Genomic DNA, 26877 nt, shown 5'->3' on the forward strand with positions numbered 1-26877 from the left:
AAAAAAAAAAATTCATTGTAATACTATAGTGCATGGTTTATTTTATTAGAACTCAGAAGTCAGTGTAAGTGATACGTGGGAAAGTGACTTACTAAGTTCATCTCAGACTGGTGGAGTACAGCAGTAAAACAGTCATTTCCTCAAAACAGGGCAGTTTCACAATGAAGAAGTGTGGCTCAAATATATTTGTTTAAAAGAAAAAATCTGAATTTTTAGATGTATTCCAAACAGTGACTTCTGGGTGGGTAAATTCCTAGATGTCTGTTTGTGTCCTTAGCGTTCCTTTCCTTCAGCTGAAATAGGAGAAACAGCAACTTAATATCATTTTTCTTTATATTCGGTGCTGGATACCTATTTTCTTTGTTGGATTTGGACATGTTTCATACTTGCTTTTAGCAATATTTTAAAGCATGAAAAGATTCGATGTGTTGGAGTATGTTTTTCCATGTAGGTTTTTCAAGTATTCTTGCTTCAGCCTTCTTTCAGCCTGCAGTCATGCCGGGCCTTTGAACGTGTGTAGTGTGATGGGAAGTTTGCTTTGTTCCTCTTGAATTGTTGCTTTTTCTTCCAAAGTGGATCTGAATTGAACTGCATGGTTTGATTACTTGCAGATTCTTGCTTAAGTTTCTTTCCTGATAGGAAATGCTTGGATACTGTGGAGATACAGGTATTTAGATACCACCAAAGAACTGGTAAGATAGAATGTGATTTTCCCCAAACTGGGCCTATTCAAATTTGCCAGACACACACAATGGAGTCTTTTAAGGGTCAGCTTCCCTGTAAGTTCTTCTACAGTAGCAGTGCTTCTCTGCTGGACCAGAATAAGGGGCCTTGATCATTTTGCTCTGCTAAACTGGTGTGTAAGTAGCCACTACAGTAAGAATTGACTCTAATGCCATAGTCCTCGTGTTTCATACCCTTTTGTAATCCAAACTAGCCATGTAGTGTTTTTTACCTAGTATCAAACATTTGCTTATTTGTGTGTTTTTTTTTAAAAAAAAAAACACCTTGGGAGACTATCCCAGTGTCACTGGCAATATCTTCCAAAACTGTAATTTATTGTTTGAGAGATCTATAGAAAGAAGGGATTTATTATGTGTTGAGTGACACATGAAATGTACTTAATGCTGATGCATCTCTATTCTATATGTGGTAGGTCTTGTGTTCACAAGTCCAGGTGTTAAAGATTACCCTTGGGTAGCTGGAAGATTATCTCATGTAATTTTTAAGTTATGTGGAAGTACAGAGACTGTGACTGAAGGCTCCTGTGAGAGGTTCTTCACAAGGTTGTGTCTGTGTAGGAGGAGTCCATAAAGGGCAAATGCGTCTGCCTGGCACTTTCTGTTCAGTTACTTATGGCCAAACAACTCATCTTATGATTCAAGAGGGAGTTTCTCAGCAGGTCAAGCTTTTTTTGGTCACCCTCCTATGAGGACAGGACATAAAACTCCATGACACTCCTAAGAAATGATTCATTTACCAAATTTTCTACTCTTGCCAGGATATAGAACATGTCCTTGGTCTAGTCTCTGGTATGTTGCAATTTGGGCTCTTGATCTTTATTACAGGCTAAATTTATCATGGGGCTCTGGGAAATGTTTGTGGCCCTGGTTTGTGGTGTCATTGAGGAATGGAAGTTCTTGTAGCCTTTTTGGATAATTCTATTGCCTGCAGCTGGTGGATTTGATAAGCCATGCATCCCTTTCAGTCTTTTTTTTTTCTTTTTGGTGTAATGCTGGGTCAATTGAATTTTTTTTTTTTAATGAATTTAGTCTTTCCTGAAAAGCTTATTATGGACAAATTATTGTACAATATTTTTATATATATGCAGATATATATGTATAAAAATGTATGTTGTGTGTGTATGTACATGCATACTATAAGACTGCTGGGCAATGGAGGAAAAAGCCTCAAGTATCTTATCTGATTCAGCAGCCTTAAGGAAAGGAACTTGGAGCATTTGAACAGCCTTATCTTCAGGCTAACCCTGTGAAATAATTCATGTTTTCTCGTTCTACTTTAGGGAGAAAGTATGCAGAGGCTGGAATTGCTGTTGCCACCTGCTATCCCGAAAGTGTTACCTGGACACTCTTCAGTTTCTCTTATCCCTCCTCTTTTCTGTCTCTTGGACTGTCTCAAATTTCATGAGTTCTTTTGGACAAAACCTATATTTTGTGTGTAGTACCTAGTAGGGTCATGCATGGCCTATGTTGGTGTAACTGCAGTGCTAATATTGAATATAGCTAATAATTCAATAACTGATTTACTTTAATTCATGTGATTAGACTGTGGTAGAGCTGGGTACGGGATCCTGATCCTGGCAGCTCCATCTTTTTCTCTACGAACAGCCATTTACATTAACGTTCAGCCTTTCGCTTTCCTCTTCAAACCTCTATATCTAAACCACGCTGGAAGAAAAACCCAGGCACCCGGCAGCTGCGTGAGGAGCCCGGGCCCCTGGCAGGCGCTGGGCCGGGGCGGCACCGCGCTCTGGCTGCCGCACTGGCTCCAACGGATGCCTGTGGCCGTTGGCCTGGGGCTCCCGCTGCCTTCCCTCTGCTGCCGGGAAACCGCCAAATCCAGCGCTTCGCTCCAAAGCCTGTCTGGCTGCCTAGAGCTGCTGCTGTTCGGGCTGCGGGCTCGCGCTCGCGGGTCGAGGTCTGGCTGGGTAAGGCTCCCGTGCGGGGTGGGATGGGGTCGGCCGTGGGGGCAGCACCTAGGGATGGGAAAGACTTGCGTCATCGTGCGGTGGCCGAGGGGCTACCAGCTGCGTTGTGGGAATCAACCGAAGACACTAAAGGAAGCTGAGAAGTTGAAAGGTCCTAAATAAGAGAGGTGTTTTTATTATTACTATTTTTTATTTGTCTTGTGGTAGATCACTGGGGTAATTCCAATTCTTCATGAAAATTCAGAGTGAACTTGTCTTTACAATCTGCGTAAACGCTAAGCCTTTAAATGAGCTTAGATTTACAGACCAAAGTAGCTTAATTTATGTGCAAGACTGGTAATGGCTCTTCAGAACTGCTTTTTCCTCTGTTTAGGTACAATGCGTTTTTGTAACTTTCCATAAAATAATTCATTTCTAAAGTATGGAGAATGATCAAGGGAATAAAGTAATAGCATGATATATATTGCCGTGATAATCCAAGCAAAGCATGGCAGGAAGTTAGTACTTAAGGGTGGAGCCCTAAACTATTGCTTATTCTGTAGGAAACCACAAGTGATGATTTGCAAAAAAGCAGGACTTGGCACCCGTTCCTAGAGTAGTGAGTTTCTAAAGGGTGAGGGAGGAATGAAGCAGTGAACCAACCTGAAAGGTCTGATGATGAGTTAGTGCATATGGCTCATTTAATTTCTCCTCGCATTCCTTAAATGTTCTGATAAGCTTTTATCGATACATTCTTTATGGGCTTTCCTTTGTTTCCCCCTCAGGACTAGAAGGTGGCTGGATCTGGTCCTGTATGTTCAGTGCTGTGCTGCTTAGCCGGGGGTCAGCCCGGATGCTCTCCGTTCTGGCTGCTGCCCTGTTTAAGGGGAAGAAGTCTCCGGTCTATGATGAGCGGGTAAAACAACCACAGCAATTGCTGGCTGGGCAACTTCATGCACCACCCAAAACTGCATAGTACTACAGAACTGAGCTTGCAAATGGTACATTAAGTACAGATTTTAAAAAGTCTGCTGACCTCAGTAAGAGACGTTCCAGTGGCAAGTCCTGCATTTGCAGCGTTGGGTCTGAAGTCTGACTTTTCAGTATCGAAATACTATTCATAAGAAATGACAAGCAAAAAAGATAGTTCTTCTTGTTTTAATGGTAGTATAATAAAAGTTCAGTTCATTGTTATTTGCCAAAGCTATCAGGATTTCCTACCTTTTTTTATTTCTCAACATTCTTGTTTTAAGAGGAAATTTTGAGAGGAACAGGAACAGTTAACTTGTCTGGAGAAAATGCGTGGTCTTTCTTTTATAGCATTTTATAGTTTTGCTCTTCAGGAAAAGGTTTAAATGACTGTTGAAAGTCATGTAATGTGTAGCTCTTCTGCAGAAAACTCTGGGCTCCTGAGATGAGCGAGTGTTTTGGGGCTGGATGCGTTTGAAAATTCACGCATTCCACATGTAATCTCGCAAGTGATACTAAATTATCAAAATATTTGAGCTGTCAAAATAGTTTTCCACATATATTAATAATATACATGCTGGGGATCACGCACACATCAGTTAACAATTTTGTGCATAATCTGAGCTAAATCCATACATTAGTGTATCACAATGTATCCACACGTTTTAACACAGTCAAACAAAGGCAACAGACATTTATGAAGAAAGAAGTAAGCTTTCCTTAGGCTTAGGTAGACAAAAAGTTAGTAAGAGAAAGGTCAGTTCTTCTGAGACAAGGCTGAGGATGTTCACTTTGTTCACAGTACTCATGCTAGGAATCTCAAATCATCATTTTTCTGAACTGTTGTCTGAGATTTATAGCTCTGTGTAAAAGGCAGATTGGTACTGAATTTCCCTCTTGGACTATTTGTTGTTTCAGAAGGAAACGCATCCTTATTACAGTCTCTCAGTGAAGATTCTCAGAGCGAGGAACATCCACGGCCTGGATCTTCGTAAGTCTTTGATCCACGCTTTGCTTGTCTGTGTTCTTGTTCTGCAGACAGCCGATCTCAGCTTCTGTGGCACATGTCTAGACTCTGACTAAAGCAATTGTACAAAAATTTTGGTTTTAAGCCTTTTGAGATTCATGAGCGGAAAAGAGTCAGTGTTAATTTTAAAGCTTTTCAGGAAATGTGGAAAACTCATTTCCACTGAGAAATTAAAAGTTATGAAATTGGCAAGGTGAGAACTGTGACTTTGTTCTGTTAGTAATTAAATTAAAGTTAATTCACTTGTGCCAGTGAATTAAATTGACTCACACCGGGATCACAGTCCCCTCACTTTGCTGCCCCTATAGCAGAATCACTTTTAGAAAAGCTTTAGAAACTGTTTTGATCTGAATTAAGTGAATTAACTTGGTACTTTAGGCTTTAACAACCCTGTCTTTCAGCTACGATTGCCCTTAAAACAAACACACACAAAACTACAAGCATACTGACTGCACCTTCAAGACCCTCTATTCACATAAGCAGGTGTTACAGATAAGATAGCCACCCTAATGTGGGGTTGCTGGATTGCCTGTGTAAAGGATCTGTTTGCATTTACAAAAATATGTTTTTTTTTTTTCCCCATGGATGACTTTTTTTAAAGTAGCTAAGATAGGGGAAACCATAGCTTATCTATCAGTTTCTCTATCTGAAGCCTCTTTTCAGACATTGTGCCTAGCTGCTAAGGTTTTGTAATTAATAATAATTGGTGTTGGTACTACTGTATAAGTAAAAATATGAATTTTTATGCTTTTTAGATAAAATGCATTTTAGAAGACTTTTATGTTCAAAGCCTGAAATACTGAGGAGGTGATATAATCTGGCTAATGGGATATATGATAAGCTATGAAGAAAGCAGTGACCTAATATGAAAACAACTGCTTGTTGTTTGTCTTCCCTTCCAGTGTCCAAGGCAAACTGCTACGTGGCAGTGGATCTTCCAACCGCATCTCCGGTCACTTCTCGAACGCAGGTTGTTTATAACTGCAGTGATCCGGAATGGAATGAAACTTTCAAGTATAAGATCCACAGTGCTGTGAAGGTAAAACCTGTGTTTTTTTGTAAACTGGCCTGATGCTACGTGTAATACCTGTCTGACCTCTGTGCTGAGTCAAAGCTGAGAGAACATTGATTTCTTGGAGGAGGGTGCGGCTAGCTTTCTGCTGGTTTAGCAGGCTGAGCTGGCTCAGTGCAGCACAGGATAAGCAGCAGAGCCAGCGTCAGGGAGGGAGCAGAGCCCTGTGGCAGGGGGTAGCAGAGGGGGCAGACCCTTGGTGGCCTGCTGTTATACTGTGTTAAGCCAGCTCTGTGGAGCTCAAGTGTTGGTAAAGGGCTCTATGTCCTAGGGAAAGCATCACCTGGGTAAATGCTGGTGCAGAGAAGGGAAGGTCTTGTTCTTTTAAGGGCACTGTACTTTGGAGCAGGGCAGGCAGATAAATTTTTGCATTTTTCTCAGAGGAATTTATTTACAAGTGAAACAATCTTATTTATGCAGAACTTTACCTCTTTACAGTGCTGCGTAAAATCATCTTCACAGTATCATTAGCTCTAGTAAGTGAAAGATGTGTCTGGAACTGCACCTAAAAATCTTAAACTAAGGCAGTTCTCCATCCATCATTCAAGTTATTGGGTATCTCCAGTGCTTTCACAAAGAATAACTAAGTATTTGCCAATCTGGGGCATGTGTGGGGTTGTCTTGTTGCTGTTTAACAAGGACCTAATAAAACATAATTTTAGTATGGCAAATGATACTTGAAAATAAAAGAACAAAGACCAATGAATTAGGAAGAATGCTCTCATTCAGTATGTGGCTATGTTATGTTAGACTTTCTTTTAGACCTATTTTGATATAAACTCTCAAGTTTTCTCCCATTACAGAAAATTGTGGAGTTCACATTCTATGACGCAAACGTTGTGCTGAGAAGTTATGCTGCCTCCATTGCTTTTGATGTGGCAAATATTACACCAGGCCAGACTTTTAATCACACATTTGTGCTCAGTCACCAGGTAAGACACTTTACCCGGTTTCTCAACAGGGAACAAGACAAATATAGGAAGCAATGTATAATCAGAATGTGATATTGATATGACACAGCTATGAAAGAGGCAAATGGGATTCAGAGGTGTATGGGGTTGAGATATATTTCCAGCAGAAGAAGGGAAATATTAATGCCATTGAATAAAGCTCTGGCATGATCTTATGTGTGATAGTGTTTGTGACTGGTCACCAGTGTTTGAGGAAGATGAACTTGTAACAAATGCATGGATGAGGAAGTAGAGGAAAGGAAAACCTGACGTTTGAGAGGACACCAGATGACTGTAATTTAATTTGCCTGTCACAGCAACAATTGAGAGTGGACCTGCCTCTTTATGAAAACGATTTGGATAAGAGATAGATAAAGCTAAAAGGCCAACACAGGCATGAAAACAAATAGGTGTTAACTAACTTGGAATAAACTTAGGCTGAAATGAAAATTTTATTGAGCTATGTTCCATTGGCTATGGAGTCTCATCCTTTCTGCTGGAGTGAAACTTAGACAAATATATTCATCTCTTTAGAGAAATTGTGAAAAAACTTTGGATAACACATGAAAATATGAAGAGGAGAAAAAACCTGTGAAAAATAGTTTTGCTCAGACAGTTTCACAAACCCAGTATATCTTCTGAATTTGTGGTCAGAGCTCAACTGGTTGGAAGAGTAGTGCTAGACTATAAGCAAAGGCACCCTGTACTGGTTTCTTTACTTGAAAAGTAGGATCTACTGGAAAAGCTAAAACAAAATATAGTTGTCCAACATGACTTTTCAGTACTAAGAAAAGTACGTTGCCTGCTGTAAAAACTTAATGCCATGCTCAATGACTACAGGTGTTCAGAAACCTGAAGGACAAGATTTTGCTCAGATCAGTCTGAACCCCTCCAGTACAATATTGCACTTAGGAGCTGCTGAACCACACCACCATATCACTTTAGCAGTCTTCCCTCTCAGCACTGTATGCATTGGGTTTTTAGCCTCTACTGGGAGTGGTGGGCACTGGGCTATAAAATGAAGTCAGTGAAAGCCTGAATATTGGCCCAGGCATCCGCAGCTGGAATGGCTGTTAGGCATAAATCCATCATGCTGGTGGAAATAAAGATGTTTCACCTTTGGGCAAGTCTCTTCTTGCTGCAAGATTTGTTCAGGAATTTAAATAAATGTTTGCTTTGCTTCAGTCATGCTGTAACACAAGTTCAGTCACAGACTTTTCCTGCCAGTTCTGTTGCTCCTGCTTCATTTGGCTGCATGCCGATATGGCAAATAGGACACTACAGGCTTTCTGGCAACCTAAGGAAATGCTTGCTGTCCTTCCGGTCTTCTCTACCTTAATCCTACTTAAGAATTGTAGCCTTGAGATTTTGGTGTATATGCTGCTCCTGCAGCACAGTGAGCCATGAGGAAATCCATACTGCAGGTGAAACATTAAACAAGGGTAACCTCAGGAGTATTATCTTTTCAGATCAGCTGGGAGTAGCTTTTTGGTGAAAGTGTCATATTTAGAGATAGGTAAGAAAACAGGCTACCACCTTTTCACTTGTTAATTCTCTAGAAAATTTTCATTTTCCTCCACACACTCTTTCTTGGAGGCAAGATACTCTGCTGGCAACAGGTTGAATCATGGTGGGAACAAAGACATGCATGCAAATCAAATATGACATATCTGTCAGAACTGCGTCTAGCCAGCTGTTGCTGAAGACCCAGTGTAAAGGCAACTTTGAGAATTTACAACTTTGAGAAGTTACTATCTGGAAACCCAACTCCTGATGATGTCTCAAGTTATGAAACGTGTCTTCCAGTATTCAGATGACCCATGTATTTATCTGTTTCCAGGGAAAGGAGAAGAATGAAGAGTTGGATGTGGAATTTTTCTTGGGAGAAAGGTGAGAAGCCTACAAAATGCTGTTGAATATAAATGTATTTATGACCTAATCTTTTGCAATTCATGGTGGTACTACTCAGTTTACTTGCTACACCAAGGAATGTGATCATGCTTATGCCCATTCTGCTCCCTCCCTTGCCTGAAGGTATAATTAAAGCACTGTTGGGAAAGTGTGGTCCTTGCTGTCTAAGGAGCAGATTAATATTCTCAAAAATGTCTCTTACCCATTCCATTTACATAATTCTATTAGAATATGCCTAAAAAATTCTCTCTTTTTGCTTCTGACCCTCCTGGTTAAACAGTAAAAGAGCTCAGTAAGTTGCACAAAAGCAAGAGGCTACTTCTCTAAGTCATGAAAAAATTCTTTATTGCACAAAGGAATAATGATCTCCCTCTCCCTCACCCTGGTGTGAGACTATAGCTTCTGGCTGTGCTTCCCAAATACAGCAAATCGGGAGGAAGAGGTAATCATAGCAATGAAACTGAACCTTACTTCTATTTACGCTTCATTTTCACAGCACAGATCCCCCCACTGAGGTCATCACCAATGGTGTTTTGGTGGTAAGGGATTGTTTATTGTGTCCTGAAAGTGAACGTCTATTGTGTTCTGAAAGCAATACAGATACCTGCATCTTCTTTCATACCCATAACATCTTTCAAATGCGTGAAAAGTTAGAGACAGTGCCTTCTTGCATGACATTGTAATGATTCTCTACCTGTTCTCCAACAGGATGTCACCTGCTTTATTCTTAATAAAATGACATAGATGAGACCTTGAACTGCAGGTGTAGTTACTTTATTAGCCTGTTGCAAGAATAGGCTGCTATATTTAATGGGCATGCCTTTAAATGACATTTACTATTAGGCTATTTCCTGCAAATGTCTGAGCAAGTATCTCTAGATTGAGCTGCACCTCACAGAAGTGAAAATTTCCAGTGCAGTTCCTGCAGTAGGACATCTGGGGTCTCTCTTAAAGGCACTTTGAAAAACTGCAAGTGTTTGAGATGAAGAATTTTTCTGGATTTCTCTCAAAGAAAGTGGCATTGGTTAAAATCAGAAGCAAAACCTGGAAATAAGAGCTTGCGAAAAGAGATTTCAGGGGTAGCTGGGAGCACAGTAGAGGAGAGTGTTACACAGTAGACATATTTTGCAGGACCAAGGGACAAATTGATTGCAAACTATTTTTTCTCTCCTTGGGTATGTCACTTGATAACTTCTAGTCATAGAAAATAGTCTGTGTGCAGTGAGGAAACAGGCATAGCCCTGTAATTAAGAGTTAAGGTCTTACAGCTCTCAATTTAACATAGGCTCACCCTTGTCTGCGTGTCCAAGGCACTGTGGATAAAAGTGAGAAAAGCCGGTGGTTAACACAGGGTAAGTCTACCTGTGCCCTATCGTGCCCCACTCTCTTGAGGGTCTGCATGTGGAGTGATAGGGAGGAGTCTACCTCCCTGGTTAGCGAGTTGTGTAAAAACGGGGCCCACGCCAGCCCTTCTGCAGCTCTGTCCTATATGGCTCTAGGAATAATTTTATTCAACTGGCTGGTTGAATACCCACATGGGGCTCAGTTTGGATGTGTGGGGATGACAGCAGGGGGAAGTGGGGCTAGTTGGGGATTCTTCACTTTCAATATAGTGTACCCCAGACGGCCAGATCTGCCCTCCGTGGGCTTCCTCCGGAGCCAGCTATAGCGCTGGGGGGCCCTGAGCACACCTGCTCTCCCAGGCTGGAGACTAGAAAACACATGCTTTTTGTGTGGGTGTAGTGTGGGTGTAAGGGGATGGGGGTGGGTGTAAGGGGGTGGGGGTGTCTAGGGGGTCTGTGTGTGTGGCTAGTGTGGGCTGAGGTATAGGTGTGTGGGTGTGGTGTGGGTAGTGTGGGGGTGTGGTGGGGGCTGTGTGGGGTGAGTGTAGTGAGTGTGGTGTGGGTAGTGTCTGTAGTGTGGTGGGTGGGGGTGAGTGTGTGTAGTGTGTGATGCGGGTGTGTGGGGTGTAGGTATACTGTGAGTAGTATGGGTGGGGTAGTGTGGGCAGGGTGTGTGTGTGTGGGGGGGAGTCTGGTGGTGGTGGGGCGTGGGGGTAGGGGGTGGGGAATGGCTGTGGTGTGGGGTGTGTGTGGGTGTGTGTAAAGTGTGAGTAAATTGTGTGTAGTTTGTGTAAATGTGAGTGTGAGGTGTGTGGCTGTATGTGTAAAGTGTGCATAGAGTGCGTGTAAAGTGCATAGTGTGCATGTGTAACGTGGGGTGTGTGAAGTCTGTGTAAAGCATGTGTGTAGATGTACACATCCGTATACTCTGTATGTATGTGTATATATATACACACATGCATGTATGTATGCCCTCACCTATGTATAGCTGGTAGTTGGGGCTGACCCAGAAAGCTTGCCCTTGGGAAAGAGTTGGGTGCAGCAGCGATGGGTATTTGTTTCCCAGACTGCTCTGGGAGTCCCAGTGTGTTTTGCCAGCTGGGCCTGGGGTTCAGTCTGTGGGACGTCTTGTGCCTAAGGAGCGATGGCTACCACCCGAAAAAGTACGTTACAGCTTTTCCTGTCTGGTTTTGTGCCCTTCGCTGTGCCTGAACCTCCCAGAGAATTGTCAGGTCCACCTCTCCTTGCCTGGGTCCTTTGAGCGCTGGTCGTCCACCTCCTGCAGTGCTGAGTCGGAGCAGAAAAGGAAGATCCCTTTTGTTTTCCACGTGGACCAAGAAATCCACCCAAAGCTGCTCTTGGATCTGCTGCAAACTACGCCTGTTAGAGAGGTGAGAAAGTGCCTCCGTGTTTCAAGCTTCCATCAAAGCCAGGTTCCCGGCTCCTGAGAGCGATCCTGTGCCTTAGCAGAGCGACTCCGTTGGAGACTGCAGGTAGACAAATAGCGTTAGAAACATAAATGACCCAGGGTCGGTGCAGCTCTATTGCGTCTCAAAAATATGTTGTTAAATTGGAACTATTTATATCAACTCCTGCACAGTCTTGCATGCTCCTAGTTAATGGTAGCTTTCTATTGGTGAATGATGTTAAGTTTGTTTATAACCTTGCTGAAATGTCAAGCTTGGGCTGTGGTATGTGCATCCATTGCAGGTTGAGATTGTTTTTTCAGTTGCAGGTCAAACAGTTCAGAGATTTTTCTGGACAAATTTATGGGAAGAAAAGGATTGTTTTGCTTGAAATATGGTAATGGATGATGTCAGAGGTTGCATGCTCTTACGAGAGACTTGCTGGAAGCTGACTCCCAGCCTTGGGGAGCATTCATACCACTAACACTGAGCAGGACTTCCCTGCGATTGCAGCTCTTGGCTGCTGTGGCCTAGGCTTGAGCATTATAGCTCAGGTCTAGTGATGGCCCCACTTTGATGGCTCAGCAATGTGTGAGCTACCTCACATGAATGTGGATGAGTAAGGGTATCAGGCTTGGAAGCTGGCCGGTAAGGGAATGGAACAAATCCTTTCTTCCCTCTGTCACAGTTGCAGATGGCTGTGAGGGAGAGGATTGTCTATAGACACCCTGCCTTTCTTACAGCAGAAAGAGGTGAATTTAGAATGGATGAAGCAGCAGATGTCAAGAGAAAAAGATGGCTAAGGCGTACTGTTTTGGCTAATTAAAGTTGTCTTTTCTTATGCTATGCACTTCCTGTATAAGATTAGTGAAATCTTTAAATCCAGCATTGCATGGGTGATTATTAATTGTGTCTCATCTTGTGTGTGCCTGACTTGTAACTTCTGTGTCTGAGCCCACTGAATCAGACAGTGTGCAAAAGAGATGATGATAACGTAGTAGAACTATCAAAATGCATACAGGTGAGATATTCAGATTATACATATACTACCACAAATGCAGGTTTGGAGTCGAAGCTTGTTTGTGAGAGGAAGTTTGAGTGCTTCTATAAAGTGGTCTTTTGGTCTGAGCCAGTTAGGTCAGAGAAGCTGAAGTTTATGTAGCCATAGCTTGCCTTATTTTTTGGGGTATACTTTCTATGTTAAAGGAAGTTTTGTCCTTGAACTTCATGTGGCAACATGAAAGTGTTTCTGATTTAACAATGGAAAAAACAGCTATGTTTGCTTGTTTTAACACTGAATGTAGAATTTTGACTGCCACAAGTTCATTGTTGACAAATATATTTGGTGATGATTGTATTCTGTTTGTAATAACAGGAAGATGCGTCTGTAAGCGTTGACCAAAAAGTCTGTGTCTAAATTCAGTATTTTGCCTTGAAGGAAGGATGGAGTGAAGACCTGAAAATGCACACTGAGCATTTAGGAATGGCATCCATACCTGTTTCGACACTTCCTCGTGGGCAGGAACTAGAGTTTAGTGTTCTGGTAGGAAAGGTAACATTTCTTCTCTTTCTACGTGTGGGGGTTTTGGCAGTAGAAAATGGCTATAGCTAATATTTTGTTTTCAAGTTCACTATTGTTCTTATTATTGTCTTGTGAATTGAGGCTAGCAAACTGGCAATACAGGGGTTGAATCCCAGACTCATTTCCCCTCCTGCCACCTTATTCTTTTCTCCTTTTCCCCTGAGATGCTTTGGCAAAATACAACTGACAGCTCAGTTCCCAACACACTCAGAAACATGGCTCAGCCACACAAGGGGAAAAGGCCTGACTCCTTCCCTGCTTCCTAGCCCGCTACCACTGTGATGAGGCAGGAGTTTGGCTCCAGGCTTTTTAGTACAGAATGTGATTTTAAGTTTCCTGGTCTCCTTCAGGGAAAAGATAGTGCAGGGCAGAAGCACCTTGCAGGAAGCAGCTGCTGTTTAAACCTTCTATCATGTTGGCTCATCTATGTAGAAAGGCTATATAGATTAATGAATCTAGCTTTTTTCTTTTTATCAAAAATGTTACAGAAATCAAACTTTTTTGGTTGACGGTATCTTACTAAAAGAGTAAAATGTCTGCTACGCAGGCTGCTGAACTCCTTAAGAATTAGTTATTCACAAATCAGTTTAAAAAAAGCATCACTTCCTGAACATCTGGAAAAAAAAAGAAAAAGTAAAGAAAAAGTAAGTTTTCCACATATAGCTTCACCAAGCTTTCCACATATAGCATTTAGTTGGTGTAGCTTCACCAACTTTTCAGACACTAACTTAAATTTTAATTTTTAATTTTACTGATTTTTTTTTTGTAGAGAATAAGAGCCCTTGATAGTTGAATCACTAGGAAAAATCTTGTACCATAGGGCTTCTAGAACAGTGTCCTTAACATCCTCATCTTTTGTTCTTGAGGCATGTCCTCATATCACCTGACTTCATATCCTCAATTCTTGAAGTACAAACATTGAGCTCAACATTATCCAATTTTTGTGCAAAAATTCTACTACTTATGGAGGTAAAGCCCAGAAGCCTCACCTGCTTTTCATTGTATGCATTATTTAATTATTTAATTAAATATATTTTACCAGATGGAAAGAAAATCTCTCCCTTAATCAACCTTTAGTGTGCTGGACAGATGTTATTTTGTTTGTGCATATCAGAGTTATGCAGCATGCATAGGTTGAAGACTTCCTTAAACAAGTGGCAAACATTTGGATAGCTTCTGTTATGTTATATCAATTTAAAATTGCTTCATTTCTTTAGTAGTTAAGATTGGTGTCAAAAAATAGAGATGTCATTACATCAGTATCCTGAGTCTGTTCCACGGGGTGCTGGAGTGCTTAGTTCTGTATGAACTTGCAGTAGAGGTATATGCCTTAAATTGCTGTTTTTCTTTTCTTTTTCATTCAAAAATAATGGCCATTTGATTGTATTTCTCTGAATCTGTGAAACAGTGAAATGGCTCACTCAGAGTTGTTTATTCATATCAATAAGATATTTTGTTACAAGAAGCTATTAGGAACTTCTGTGAAACTATTTTGGTGGCAAGCTATTTCTCTTTTTCTAGGGACAAAGTGTGGATATGACTTTGAAGGTTGAAGAATGGTGAGTCAGTTATTCAGAATTTCCTGAAAAAGCATATGGAAAATAAATTCAGTTCTCACAATAAATTTTGTAAATTTGACAATCACTTCATTTCAGTTCATAGTTGGGCAAAAAGTGTTTTAACATAGTGTTTTTTTTCTCTTGTGTACTACTTTAACATTACTATTTGAATGAGAGCTTAGTTGAGTTGTCATGTTTCTTCTCATTGCAAAGCAAAGTGAAGTGATCTGACACTTTGGGACTGAGCTAAGGAATTTCTCCTAAAAGCAGCCATTAACAGTAAACTGCCCCCCACTCCCCAACCCCCTGAGGAGCACGAGAAGCTTTTCTAAACAGTCCCACTTCATTTCATTATATAATAAACTCCTTTCAAAGGAGTTAGTTCTTGAGTTATTGGGCTTTTTTTCCCTATTTTTTTAAAGACTGTGCTATATTAATAGTATCAACTCCATCATGCACTTAATAGGGTTGGGTTTTTTTTTTCAGGTTTCTGGAAGCTTACTCTGTTTTCTTATATGGTTTTCAGGGAAAGTTTTAAAATCCTCTTGGAGATAGCTGATTACATTTACAAAGCTTCATGAACTTTACTGTGATAAAAACCAGGTCCCTGCTTTGATGAATTCATTACCTATACAGGCAAAATCAAGGCCGAGAATATGAGGAGGGAAGAAGGTCACATCCTGATAATGAAGTGATTGTTTGCATTTCTAATTAGAAGGTTCCAATTACTTTATTAAATTGTAGTTACTAGAGTACTTGAGCATTTTTCCAGTGTTTTGCTTGCAACTGCGCTTTTGTAGCATGTTTGTATAAAATATTTTTTTTGTTTTTTGGACTTGGTATGTATTTTTCTCCCCCTATGTTGAGAAATTCTATAAAGAAGTGGTTAAATAGAGCACATGTCATAAAAAATGTTCAATTATATGATGAGAAAAAAAACTACTTAAAATGCATTTTTTATTAAGCATGTCAACAGAAATGCCTTCAAAAAGAATTTGAAGTCTGAGGTTGGAAGACTGAAATAATAAATCAGGAGAACTTATTTTCATGGTTCATCTTGCTCTGACAGCATGATTTTTTAAAAAAATGTACTGTAATCAAAGCATAAAAGGGAATATAAAGTGTATGGGAACATAATATGGTTGAGACCTAAAACTTACCAAAGTAAGTGCAACTCCTTCCCTACAGTTTTATTTTACGCAGCTTGTGATATGCTATTGAAACTGTAAGTGAAATAAAAAGTATGGTCCCTTTTTTCCCACTTGTGCTTTTTTTTCCTTGAGCGTAGTTCTGAGGATCTTGATGTACGCCTTGGTTTTAACCTCTCCAGAGGAGAACAACAATTTTTGCTCAGAAGGAAAGAAAAATCTTCTAAAGCACTAAAGAAGGTACTGAAGTTGTCAAAAGCACCTTTGAAAAATGAGGTATGAATCTTCTTTTCCAAAGATATCAGAAAACATGTCTTTGTGATTAGCCTGTAATAGGGGTCAAGGGCTATAGCAGAAAAGTATTATGGTATTGGCAAATTTCAGTTCAATGCGAATGGACTAATAGAAGCCCATTGTAGGAATGTTTCCCTTTCTTGCATTTCTACTTGTATTTTTATTGTTGTGTCTCATAAGAGAAACTAAAAATGAACCACAAGCCACAATGACCACAGGTACATATAGATCATCATTATATACACTACATTATTCATATGTCATGCTTTTCACTATTTTTCATTGCTCTCATCCTGTAGGTCCCTACAGTGGCGGTTGTGAGTTCAGGAGGTGGGGTGAGAGCCATGACTGCTTTCTATGGCAACCTGTTAGGACTCCAACAGCTTTTTCTGTTAGATACCTTGACATATTTGTGTGGCATTTCAGGATCTACTTGGTACGTACAATAGAATTTAATTTGTGGTAACTGTGATTTGATGACCCCTGTAAGTACAGCCTTGGGAGTTAATGTTTTCTGATGTATTTGCTCTTATCAATGAGTGTGATTCAGTGGTAAGCCTTTAAACAGCTATCATCACTGTGTTCAGTGGCTGCTTTTTTGTTTATGAATTTCTTCATATTTCTCAAATATGGCTACAAATTTCTATCTGATCCTGTGCACACCTCTCAGATATATGAAAACTTCCAGCATAAATATTACTAGCTGGCCTGTCCGTAAATGCATCTTCTGTAGTACTTGCACTTCTCAGCAGTCTTAAAGAAAGATAAAATTGATGACTAAGAATAATAATATATGTGAGGTAATGTGTAGATGTGAATTGAATCTAAAATCAGTATCCCCAGAGATCCCAGCTTGGCACCTCCCTTATCTCGTTCTGAGGGAGCTGCAAGGTGAGCCCTTCTGCTGGTCCCCATCATGGGGAGGAAGACATTGAAGTTAAGGATTCCCTTTTGAATCAGGAAAAAAATGAGAGAGACAGACACAAATACAGGTCGTTATCTAGAGAAGGCACAAATGGAAGCACTGGCAAACTTAATGGTCATGGGTATTTTACAAATGTTTCTGCATACTAAGATGTATTTAGTGAGCTACTGAAAACCTGTGTTCTTTAAGAGAACATCACAAGAAAGTCAGTGTTAACTTTGAAGCCAGATAAGTGATTTACAGTAAAACTGATTATGACAGCAAATTCCTTTCAAACTTTGTTTACTGCTTTCATTACAAGTTAATGATGGCAGTAAAAAAAACAAACAGCCCCTCAAACAAAAAACTCTCTACACTATTTTGTTCCAATCACAGTGTAGGGAGGTTATCAATTACTTAGAAGATTATTATCTTGTATGCAAGTTTATTGAAAAATCTGGTGACTGTTGTGCTAGGTGCTTGTGTGGACTCTACGAAGATTCTCACTGGTCCCACAAAGATCTGCAGGAGGCAATTAGCAGCGCTCGGCAATTTGTGACCAGCAGCAAAGCGAAAGCATTTTCTGCAGAACAACTGGTGTATTATTTCCAGCAGTTATGGTTGTTAGAGAAGGAAGGATGGAATGTCACCCTGACAGATTTGTGGGGTCTCATAATAGAATATTTTTTACATCAAAAGGTAATGAGTATCTGTTTGAATTCCTAGGCAACTGTCTCTTAAGTCTTGCAGAAAAGCTGGCTGAAACTTTTTCAGAGATGCAACATTTGCTTTGCAAAAGAAATAAAAGCCTGAAATATAAGCCAAAATCATAGGAGAATCATAAAATGCTCAGTGTTTTATATGTTTAAAGCTCACATAAAGGCAGCAAATCTTCATGATGTTTTTGAGATGGAGAAGTATTGTCCCATTTTGCTGATGGGAGAGCTAGGACACAGAGATTGTTACTTGTCTGAGATCATATGCTGCTCTTCATAAATTTGTCTGTCTTAATACCTAGAGGGACCCTTTTAGGAGACAGTGATACTTTGTTTTCTTTAGTTATCTTAGTCATAGTGATGCCTGTGTCATATGGAATCTAACTATTAGCTCTGCTGATAGCCCAAAACTGTGTCAGATATTTTTAAAAAAAGCTGTGGAAAAGTCAGATTGAGATGCTTCACTCTTTGTGATACCATTTAATTCAATTGCACAGCTGTTGCTTTCTGTGCTCTAGTGCACAAGCTGCCTTCTGAGGAAAATTCATTCAATTATGCATCATGAATAATACTTTGAAAAAATTGTAACCTATAGTTTAAGAAGTTAGTTGTGAAATGCAATTTAACTTTTTGTAATTTTTATCAGTTAAGTATTCATCATTTCCTTTGGCCAGTTCCTTGAAAGCTTTTCTCTTTTATGATATGGCCAGGAAATTAAGTTATTGGGAAGTAAGCTAAAATAACATTTCAGAATGCATTGGCTGTTTTGCAGTGTCAGTTCATGTGGATATTTTTGTCATGGTAAATGGAACCACCCCATGAAAGAGGGATAAGTTTCTTAATCTATTCCAGGTCAAGTCACATAGATGGCACGCTTTAGTTCTCACAAAAGATTGCCTTATGATAGTATGTTTAAGTATACTCTGAGCTGTGAACTTTAGGTAATAAATGATTAGCCACCTCAGTCCTGTGATATTTTAAGGACAAGAGGGAACACCAATTTAAAATGATATAGTACATCAAAATGATCGTTTTTCTCGCTGTGACCAGGAGAACCCACGGAGGCTGTCTGACCAGCAGGCAGCTATGAGGTGGGGACAGAACCCCTACCCCATCTACGCGGCTATCAACGTGAGGCCCAAGGCTGATAGCAGCGTGTTTGCAGGTATTTACTTAAAATTTGTAGATAACATTTTCTACCTCACTTTTAAATGTTTGTTGTTGTCCATAGACTAAACTTGCGGTACTGCAATAATTCAGTGTGTTCCTTTGTCAACCTATAGGGTTGATGAGCAACAGTAATTACAAATTCTTGTTCATTTCTGAACGTCATAAAATCAGGTCCCACTAAAATCAGAGTGGGAGATGTATTTGCATTTAATATTTGTCAGTTTTTTGGCCCCCCAAACCAATTTAAATCAAGCAAATTGGCATTCAAAATAAAGTGGTGGCCTGAAACTGTCATCTACTAAATTATGCTGTTCATCTGTACCAAATAATTCAGTACTTGCTCTTCACCATGTTCTAACCTCCCTAGTAATATCAAAATGCAGGGCTAGTGAGAAAGTCTTGTGTCTAATTACAGCGCAACTCTGATAAAATAAATCTCTTTTCAAGAAGTAGAATCCATTGCCATAAAAGGTACAGGCCAGGAAATCTTATCTTGTGTTTTAATTAAGGGATTTAACCCTCACACCGATGTTACCTTTGTCATCAGAGGTTATGAGTAGTTTGTCCTCACTAAATGATTTCCATTGTAATAGGGAAAGAATTTAAATCTGAGATAATGATCTTGATTAACTCTTTCCCAGAATGGTGTGAGTTCATACCCTATGAGTTTGGTATTCACAAATATGGAGCTTTTATCCGCACAGAAGACTTTGGCAGTAAATTCTTTATGGGGCTGCTACGTGAGAGGCATCCAGAACCCAGGGTTTCCTTTTTGCAAGGTAAGGTCTGGATCATGTGAAATGCAACTACTTGATTTGGTAGGGGTTAAAATATATCTTTAAAAATTCAATATATAATTATTCTTAACAGCTTTATGCATTGTTGCCACTACAAGCAATATATATGAAAACTATTTCCAGCTCACTTAATTGAGTAAGGCTTCTCTTTGAATTAGGGTATTAGGTCATCTCCAGATTTGTATCCAGTACACAATAATTCTGATGAAAGGAAGATGAGTTTGTTTCATAAGCAAAAGAGAGTTAGTACTTGGAATGTCCTTACTGTCATGAATTTCCTTATTTTTCTTTTTTTCAGGAGTATGGTCAAGTGCATTTGCTACAAACCTAGAGGAAATTTGGAAAGAGGTGGTTTCATCAAAAGTGGGCTTTCTGGAATCTCTGAAAGCTGCCATAAAAAGCTCACGTAAAGATTCTTAAAATCTTATGAAAAAGCCATGAACTGTTCTCTTTATTCCAGCAAGTAGTCTGTTGTCATAGCACAACAGTATGCACCAAAGAAGATATAGGAGGGATTTAAAAGAACTGCCCACTCGATAGCTAGTTTAGTTTTATTTATAGGAGGTAATAGTATAAGCTAACACTGATGAGAAGTATAGAGCAATACAACTCATACTCCAAGGATATATTGCTCATGTACAAATGAAAACTAAAAGTGGCCAATGCTATCGCTATAAATGCTTAAAAAGGCTGTATTTACTGAACTATAATGGAGTCAGGATTGTGTAGCAATCCATGTTTTTAACATTTTAAGCTTGGATAATATCTATCCACAGTCCCACCAGGCTCAAATCCTGCAGTGTCCATGGTAGAAATATTCTTAGTTTAAATCCATACCACAAACTATGCTGTAACCAAATTTTAAGCAACTGGTTCTGGATTAGACTTCCACAGGCAAATGATATGTGGAGACTGAATACCCCTCTCTTTGAAAGCATTACCCAATATTACTGTCATAAAGGCTGTCCCCATTGCGTCTATAATCCCAGGTGTTGTGGGGGGAGAGCAAAATGATCAGTGGATTGTGAATTTGTCTTGAACCTTGTGTGTCGTTTTTGCAGGTGAGACTTGGGGACATCAATATCCAGATACTTCCAACTTTGAGACTCGGATGGTTATGCCAGAAGGAGCTATTTCAAGTTTATTTCAAGATTTCTCTAAGTATCGCTTTTTCTCTGGACAAAATGTGAACTATATGCGTGGACTATACCTTCATAAGGACTACTTGAAAGCCAAGGAGTTTGTGGCTTGGAAGGGTATGTAACACAGTATGAGCAGAAAACAAGGGATTCAGGACAGTAAGGAAGAGAAGGTTAGCAGCTGGTAATAGTACATGTATGCATCATCCAAGAGTGTTCATGTGAAATCCTGATAAAATGGAACAGAGTGGCCATAAAGGAAACTCTTCCAACTGTAACTATCATCTTAAACATGTTTTTAAAAAATTAGTCTTTTATCACTAGTGTTGTGGAAGCACTATATCTATGAATAAAGTAAGTGAAAGCACGAAGAAAAAACACACAGTTCAAATTCTGGCTTTATTTACATCTATGAAACCATCTTCATAGTGTTGTCTTATTGCAAGTGAAAACAGAATTTGAGCATATTTCGAGTGAAAGCACCCTCATCCTATTCATTATTGGAAATCATATGTGAAGGTTATCTGCTTTCATTAAAAGTTGGCTTTTTGTTCCTGGCGCGTAAATTGATGCTTAAGAGAGCCTGACTTCCTCTGCGGAGAAGTCACTTGATATTTCCCCTTTAGTTTTCCAGAATGATGTGAGGATGTAATAAATGAGCTACTCAAATACTACGCTATAAATTCCATAAAAATCCTGTAAGGAAACAAGCATTATACTGCTTTTTCTTCCTTGTTTATTGAACGTCTGCACTGGAGTTGTCTTAATTCAGTTTTGTGGTGCGAATATAGGAATGTCATAGTTTTTAACATTTGTCATGAACATATTGCATTGTTTCACTTTTGTTCTAACTGCAGGGAAAGTATTTTGCGTTCTTTCAGGTACTCAACTGGATGCACTCCCCAACCATTTAACACCTATGGAGGATAACCTGTATCTGATAGATGGGAGTTTTTCTATCAATTCTCCTTTTCCTTTGGTGCTTCATCAAGAAAGAGATGTAGATGTTATCCTGTCTTTCAACTACTCTTGGGAAGCCCCATTTGAGGTGAGAAACAACTGAGCAGTTGCACAAAGATGTGTGCTCTATCTGGGGGACACAATGTGAGGAGGAGAGATATTTGTTTTCCTCTGGCTGTTTGGTGATTTTTGGCAGTTTCAGCTCATTTCTCCATATACACAATTAATTAATAGTCTTCATATGAAACTGCTGTGTCATTTCTTCAAAATGTCCCCTGAGGGAACATTAAATCAATGTTCTGTATACTAAGTACTCCAGATGCTGTTAGCAGTTTAAAAATACATGAAGGGACCATTTCTAAGCAGACTTTTTGTGTCAGTGCTATCACTGCACTCTAATGTGTACAAAGTTGCATATTATACCAATGGCATAAAAATAACATTGTAAAATAACACATATCATAACAAATGTTTTTTCATTGCATTACCTATGTAAACAGTTGAATCCCTTTCTATCTTAAATTTAGTTTAGGATAAAACTGTAAACATGCAGATTATTGGCACAATTAGGCGAAGATCTAGTATTATAGCACAAAGATCTCTCTCTCTTGAGCTAAACAAAAGATTTCTGAAGGCAGTGGCCAGTAGTGTGTCAGTGTTAGTAAACTTAGTAAAATGGCTATCAGACCTGGGGTAATGGTCGCTTTGGCACAGCGAAGGAAAATGAGTTTGTATGTATTGACACTTGTTGCAGTAGTACCTAAAGCATCAGGCTAAGGCTCAACTGTCCTGTGAAGATAACCTCTTCTCAGCTGTCTTCTAAATCTGGTTGTAGCAATTGCAAGACTTTAGGGTTTCTGGCACCGAGCACTTTCAGAGACCTGGGCTTTATTCGGCTCTCTAGAGAACAGAAATTACTAAAAATCTTTATTATCTTATTGTAGTCTCATTCAATGCAGAAAAGGACTTTTCTTCCCTCTGAGTTCAGGTGCTCCATAAAACTGAGAAATACTGTGAAGAACGGGAAATCCCCTTTCCCACATATTGTCGTCAGTGAAAAGGATAAGCAGAATCCCAAAGAGTGCTATATGTTTATAGATGCTGAGAATCCAAAGGCTCCCATAGTACTTCATTTCCCACTAGTGAATGACACCTTCCAGAAATGCAAGGCGCCAGGTAAAGGAGCATGTCAGAGACCGTGTGATGCTGCATCTGCTGCATAGTTACCGCCCACACAACCACCAATCCACTACAGGGATTGGCCCTTCGGGGGCTACAAAAAAAAGGGGGATTCATAAGAAAGACTGGATCTAGAGTGCCAGAATATCTGTAATTAGTGGCTTAAGAAAATTTCCTGTGCTGCTTAAAGCTATTATGTACATTACGAAAGGCGCAGTTGTTAAGACTTGGGTTTTAAACACAATTAAACAGTCAGAGTAGACTGAGTCTCTTATGTGATGGCAAGAGTTAAGATATTTAACAAATCATTAAGATGTATAACAAATGAACAAAAACAGAGCATCTGTGGTTTTGTGGGATGCATCATATATGACTGCAATTTTTTAAGATGGACAGTCTGTTTTCTTTGGTTGTTTCATAGGTTTCACAATAAATCTGTTAAGAAAAGTAAAGCTAGACAGTTAATGGGACATACGATGTCACATACTGATAGTGCGCCCTCAAATTGAGGAGGAGTGTATTAAGTATGATTCCCAATACTAGTCAGTATCTTAATGATTTAATAAAGAATATATTTTATGGGTGACACGAAACTGGGAGGAGTTGTGAGCAGCTTGAAGAGCAGGGCAGCTAATCAAAATGATTATATTAAGCTGAAGAGACAATCTGAAATCAACAAGATGACATTCAATAGAGGCAAGTGCAAAATACCACATCCAGGAAGGAGAAAATAAATGCACAGAGAGAAAATGTGATAAAACAGAAGAATAACCTGTGAATTACAGTAGGTCAAAACTGAATGTAGTTCAATGTGATGCTATTGCAAAATGGCAAGCCTCATATTTGAAGGTGTATACCGGGAAAATCATATTTCAAATAAAAAGGAAATTATTTTTATTTACTTGTCACTGCTGACCTCTGAGCTTGAGCTTTCTTTTTTTCTGTTCTTTAGAAAAGATGCAAACAGGAGATGAAGAATAGGAATAAAAAGAGGATTAGAATACCTGTAAGGAAAGATTGAAGGAATTGGGTTTATCTGGGCTAAAAATAAATGTGGTACCATTTTAAACAAAGGTGTTTGTATTGGCTGTAGAAATAGGGACCATTTTTTAAGGCTTATTTATCCCCCATGACTGGAGTGTATGAGAAAAATGTATCCATTTAATCTCATTAAAAACTTATCTGCCCATGCTAACAAATCAAAAAAGCCAAATTTTTAGACCTGTTTGGTGCCAATTAATGTCTTCAGTAGCTGTACGTATTTACCAGTAGCACATACAGACTTATGATAAAGTAGAGATATGCAGAGGAGAGAATATCTGCATTTTCTTATGCATATGTTGCAACAAGGAATATTGTCATCTGTCTTTTCTCTTTGCAGGGGTAGTACGTAAGACAGAAGAAGAGAAATCATCTGGAAAATTTGCTGTTGATGGGAAAACATCTCCTTATTATACTATGAATTTCACTTATCAACCTGCTGAATTTGATCAGCTGCTGGAGCTGTGTCGCTACAACATTGTGAACAATAAGGATGCAATTTTTAAAGCTCTTGCTTTGGGAATGAAAAGAAGAGCACAAAAGAGCAAAGGGGAATAAGGGTCTTTTGATTGTACTGTGAATGGTTGTAGGGTGTTGAGTGAATGGCATCAGGCAGGAATATTTGATGCTAAAAGGATCTGAAAGTAGCTGGCAGTTTTGCTCTGTAGTTTCTCAAATGCAGGATCTGTTAGTAGATTACAGGAACTAGGTGGTTCTTGATGAAGTGTATGAACTAAACTTAAATAATGACATGAAAATGTCTGTGTGGATGTCCGATTTACTAAACTTTTGTGCAATATATGAACAAATGAGATTAAAGCAGTGATGGTTTTTAGTCATTCAGCTGCACATAGATATAAACAAATCTCTAGTGTTCCAGTTGCATGAAGCAGTTAGTTTTTCTCTCTATGAAATAGTGTTAAGGTGGCATCAAGATGTGCTAGGATAGGTGATAAAGGGGTATATATACTCGGACAAGACAGGTTTGTGTTTTCTTTAGGGCTCTGTGTAGTTTAATTTTGGAGGCTTTTTTTTGTTAAATATCTAATAGGATATTAGTTGGAAAAAAAAGTTTTTTTTGGTGGGATCCTCATTGCTTTTATTATACCCACTCACTAGGTAAATAGGTGAAGTTAATACAAGTCTGTTAACATGTGCTGAAACTATGCACCATTTTGCCATGCTACTTTGCCATGCCACATCTTAAAAAATTGTATGGTAGCTGAAGACCTTGTATTCACCACCCTGAAAAGTGGCTCTCTCTGTGATTTTGAAAAAGACCAAAACCACCTCATTTCGATTGGAGTGCTTTTTAGTACATTTTTCTTTTATAAAAATAAAATAGATTATGAAGAGGAATACAAGGATTTTTTCTGGTTCTTTGATGCTTTAAGACGTTTTTTTGAGGAAGAGTGTACATAGCAGAAATGGTGAAAACTGGGCAGAAAGTGCTGTCAGAAACACTGCATAAGCAAACTGAAAAATGTTTTGTTGTTAGTTTTGTTCTAGCTTAGTGGTTCTTGGCGTTATTTGTAACTAAAGCAGGTGCGGTTTTTTTTGGGTCAACCCTCCACATGAGAAACAGCAAAAGATCTGTCTTTACTTCAGGGCCAGAGAGAGGTTAGGAAATAGAATAAGAGGAAGTCTGTGCTGTGAAGAGCAAGTGATGGCTTGAAATAGGAAGAAGAAAAGCAGATGGACGCAAATCTGCCACTTGTGCTCTGGCAGTAGTGCCTAGACTTGCTAACATGCAAAACTGAGGCCTGATGTTTCCATCTGCATATGACCTTCAAAGGCTGGTCAGAGCTGTCTGAATGATGAGCCCTATGTGTATGAGCCTGTCAGTGCTAGAACAGCACTTTTTAATCTTCCATTCGGTTATCAAAAAACGTAAGATTAACTAAATCTCTGCTACTGAAGACCTGAGCAAGTGTTAGGCAATCAAGGGCTTCAGTTCATTAATGAGATCTCTGCAAATGGCAGTGCTGCCTGGCTTTATTATGTTTCATCAGTGCTTAGGTTCCTGTAAAGCTCATTCTGGTTAAAACTTCACTCCATGGAGGACAATTCTTACATTTTTAAAAAAGTGAATAAGAAAGTGAATAAAAATGATACACGCGATTATATTACACTCAGCTACTTGTGAAAATCATTTTTTTTTTTTTCTTTCTGCAGTTTGGATCATCCTCAAACTCTCATCACAAATGGTGTGCTTGTGGTAAAGGTAGCCTTATGGATTGATATCTTCCCTATTTCCTCTTTCTTGAAAGATGCAGAAGAAGGTGAATCTAGAGGAGATGACTCTGAAGAAGCGATTTCTGTGTGAAATGACAGACTTCAGTCGTTCAGGTGTCAGGATCTAGTCTTGTTCTTAGGGAAGACATTTCCACTGGTACTAATACTGAACGGCTTACTCCATCCAGTTTATTACTTATGTTTTTTCAAAATGTGCAGCATTTTGATTTTGTAGTTTATCTTCTCAGTGATACAACTTTAATGAGCCCATGGAGTAGCATATGGTCCCAACAGCTACCAGAGTGAAACTTAGAATGAAAGAGACTAGGGAGTAAAATGAGATACATGGTGGCTCAAGTATGTTAGAAATATGTTAGAAATAGTCCTAAGTTTTAAGGAATGCAGTAGGCTCATCATTCAAATTCCTCAAGCCCAAAGGTTTTCCCCAAGCTGTTCTATCCAAATGAATAACACTATCTCCTTAGCTTTCAGTCTGTTTGTTTTTTTAACTGTTTTTGACAATCCCATCAGTTTTCCTGTTTAGAAGTCTGTGCAACCAAGGGGGGGAAGAGTGTGAATTGTTTAAAAGGTGAATGTATCTGTAGATTGATGTCATTGCAAAATCACATTCTGTTAGGAAAGAAAGGGATTTTTTTTTCCCTCCCAACTATGTAGAGGACAATTTCCAAATAGCACTTAGGGTGATAATAAAATGTGTATATAAACTCCTTTCTTTGCTATTTTACTATGTTAATGACTAATGTTACTCCCTTTGGGGAAATCGTAGGAAATACATAGGTGATGAAGAAATTATGTAAATCTCTTCCC

General features: G+C 39.3%; 1 protein-coding gene across 1 annotated transcript; it reads left to right on the top strand.

The window, feature by feature from the left end:
* The first annotated feature begins 2722 nt into the window (after positions 1 to 2722).
* Positions 2723 to 26778, top strand: LOC112980621 (cytosolic phospholipase A2 zeta-like). The gene is made up of 20 exons (XM_064512438.1): positions 2723 to 2819; positions 3433 to 3563; positions 4511 to 4607; positions 5546 to 5682; positions 6519 to 6647; positions 8506 to 8555; positions 9073 to 9115; positions 9862 to 9928; positions 11141 to 11310; positions 12764 to 12877; positions 14429 to 14466; positions 15755 to 15890; positions 16208 to 16344; positions 17289 to 17511; positions 18579 to 18693; positions 19340 to 19477; positions 19794 to 19901; positions 20557 to 20751; positions 21516 to 21682; positions 24155 to 26778. The coding sequence occupies exons 1-20, from the start codon at positions 2723 to 2725 to the stop codon at positions 24158 to 24160; spliced, it is 2298 nt and encodes a 765-aa protein (XP_064368508.1). The 3' UTR covers positions 24161 to 26778.
* Positions 26779 to 26877: the final 99 nt, after the last annotated feature.

This window comes from Dromaius novaehollandiae, chromosome 5, assembly GCF_036370855.1.
Source record: "Dromaius novaehollandiae isolate bDroNov1 chromosome 5, bDroNov1.hap1, whole genome shotgun sequence".
NCBI classification, from domain to species: domain Eukaryota; kingdom Metazoa; phylum Chordata; class Aves; order Casuariiformes; family Dromaiidae; genus Dromaius; species Dromaius novaehollandiae.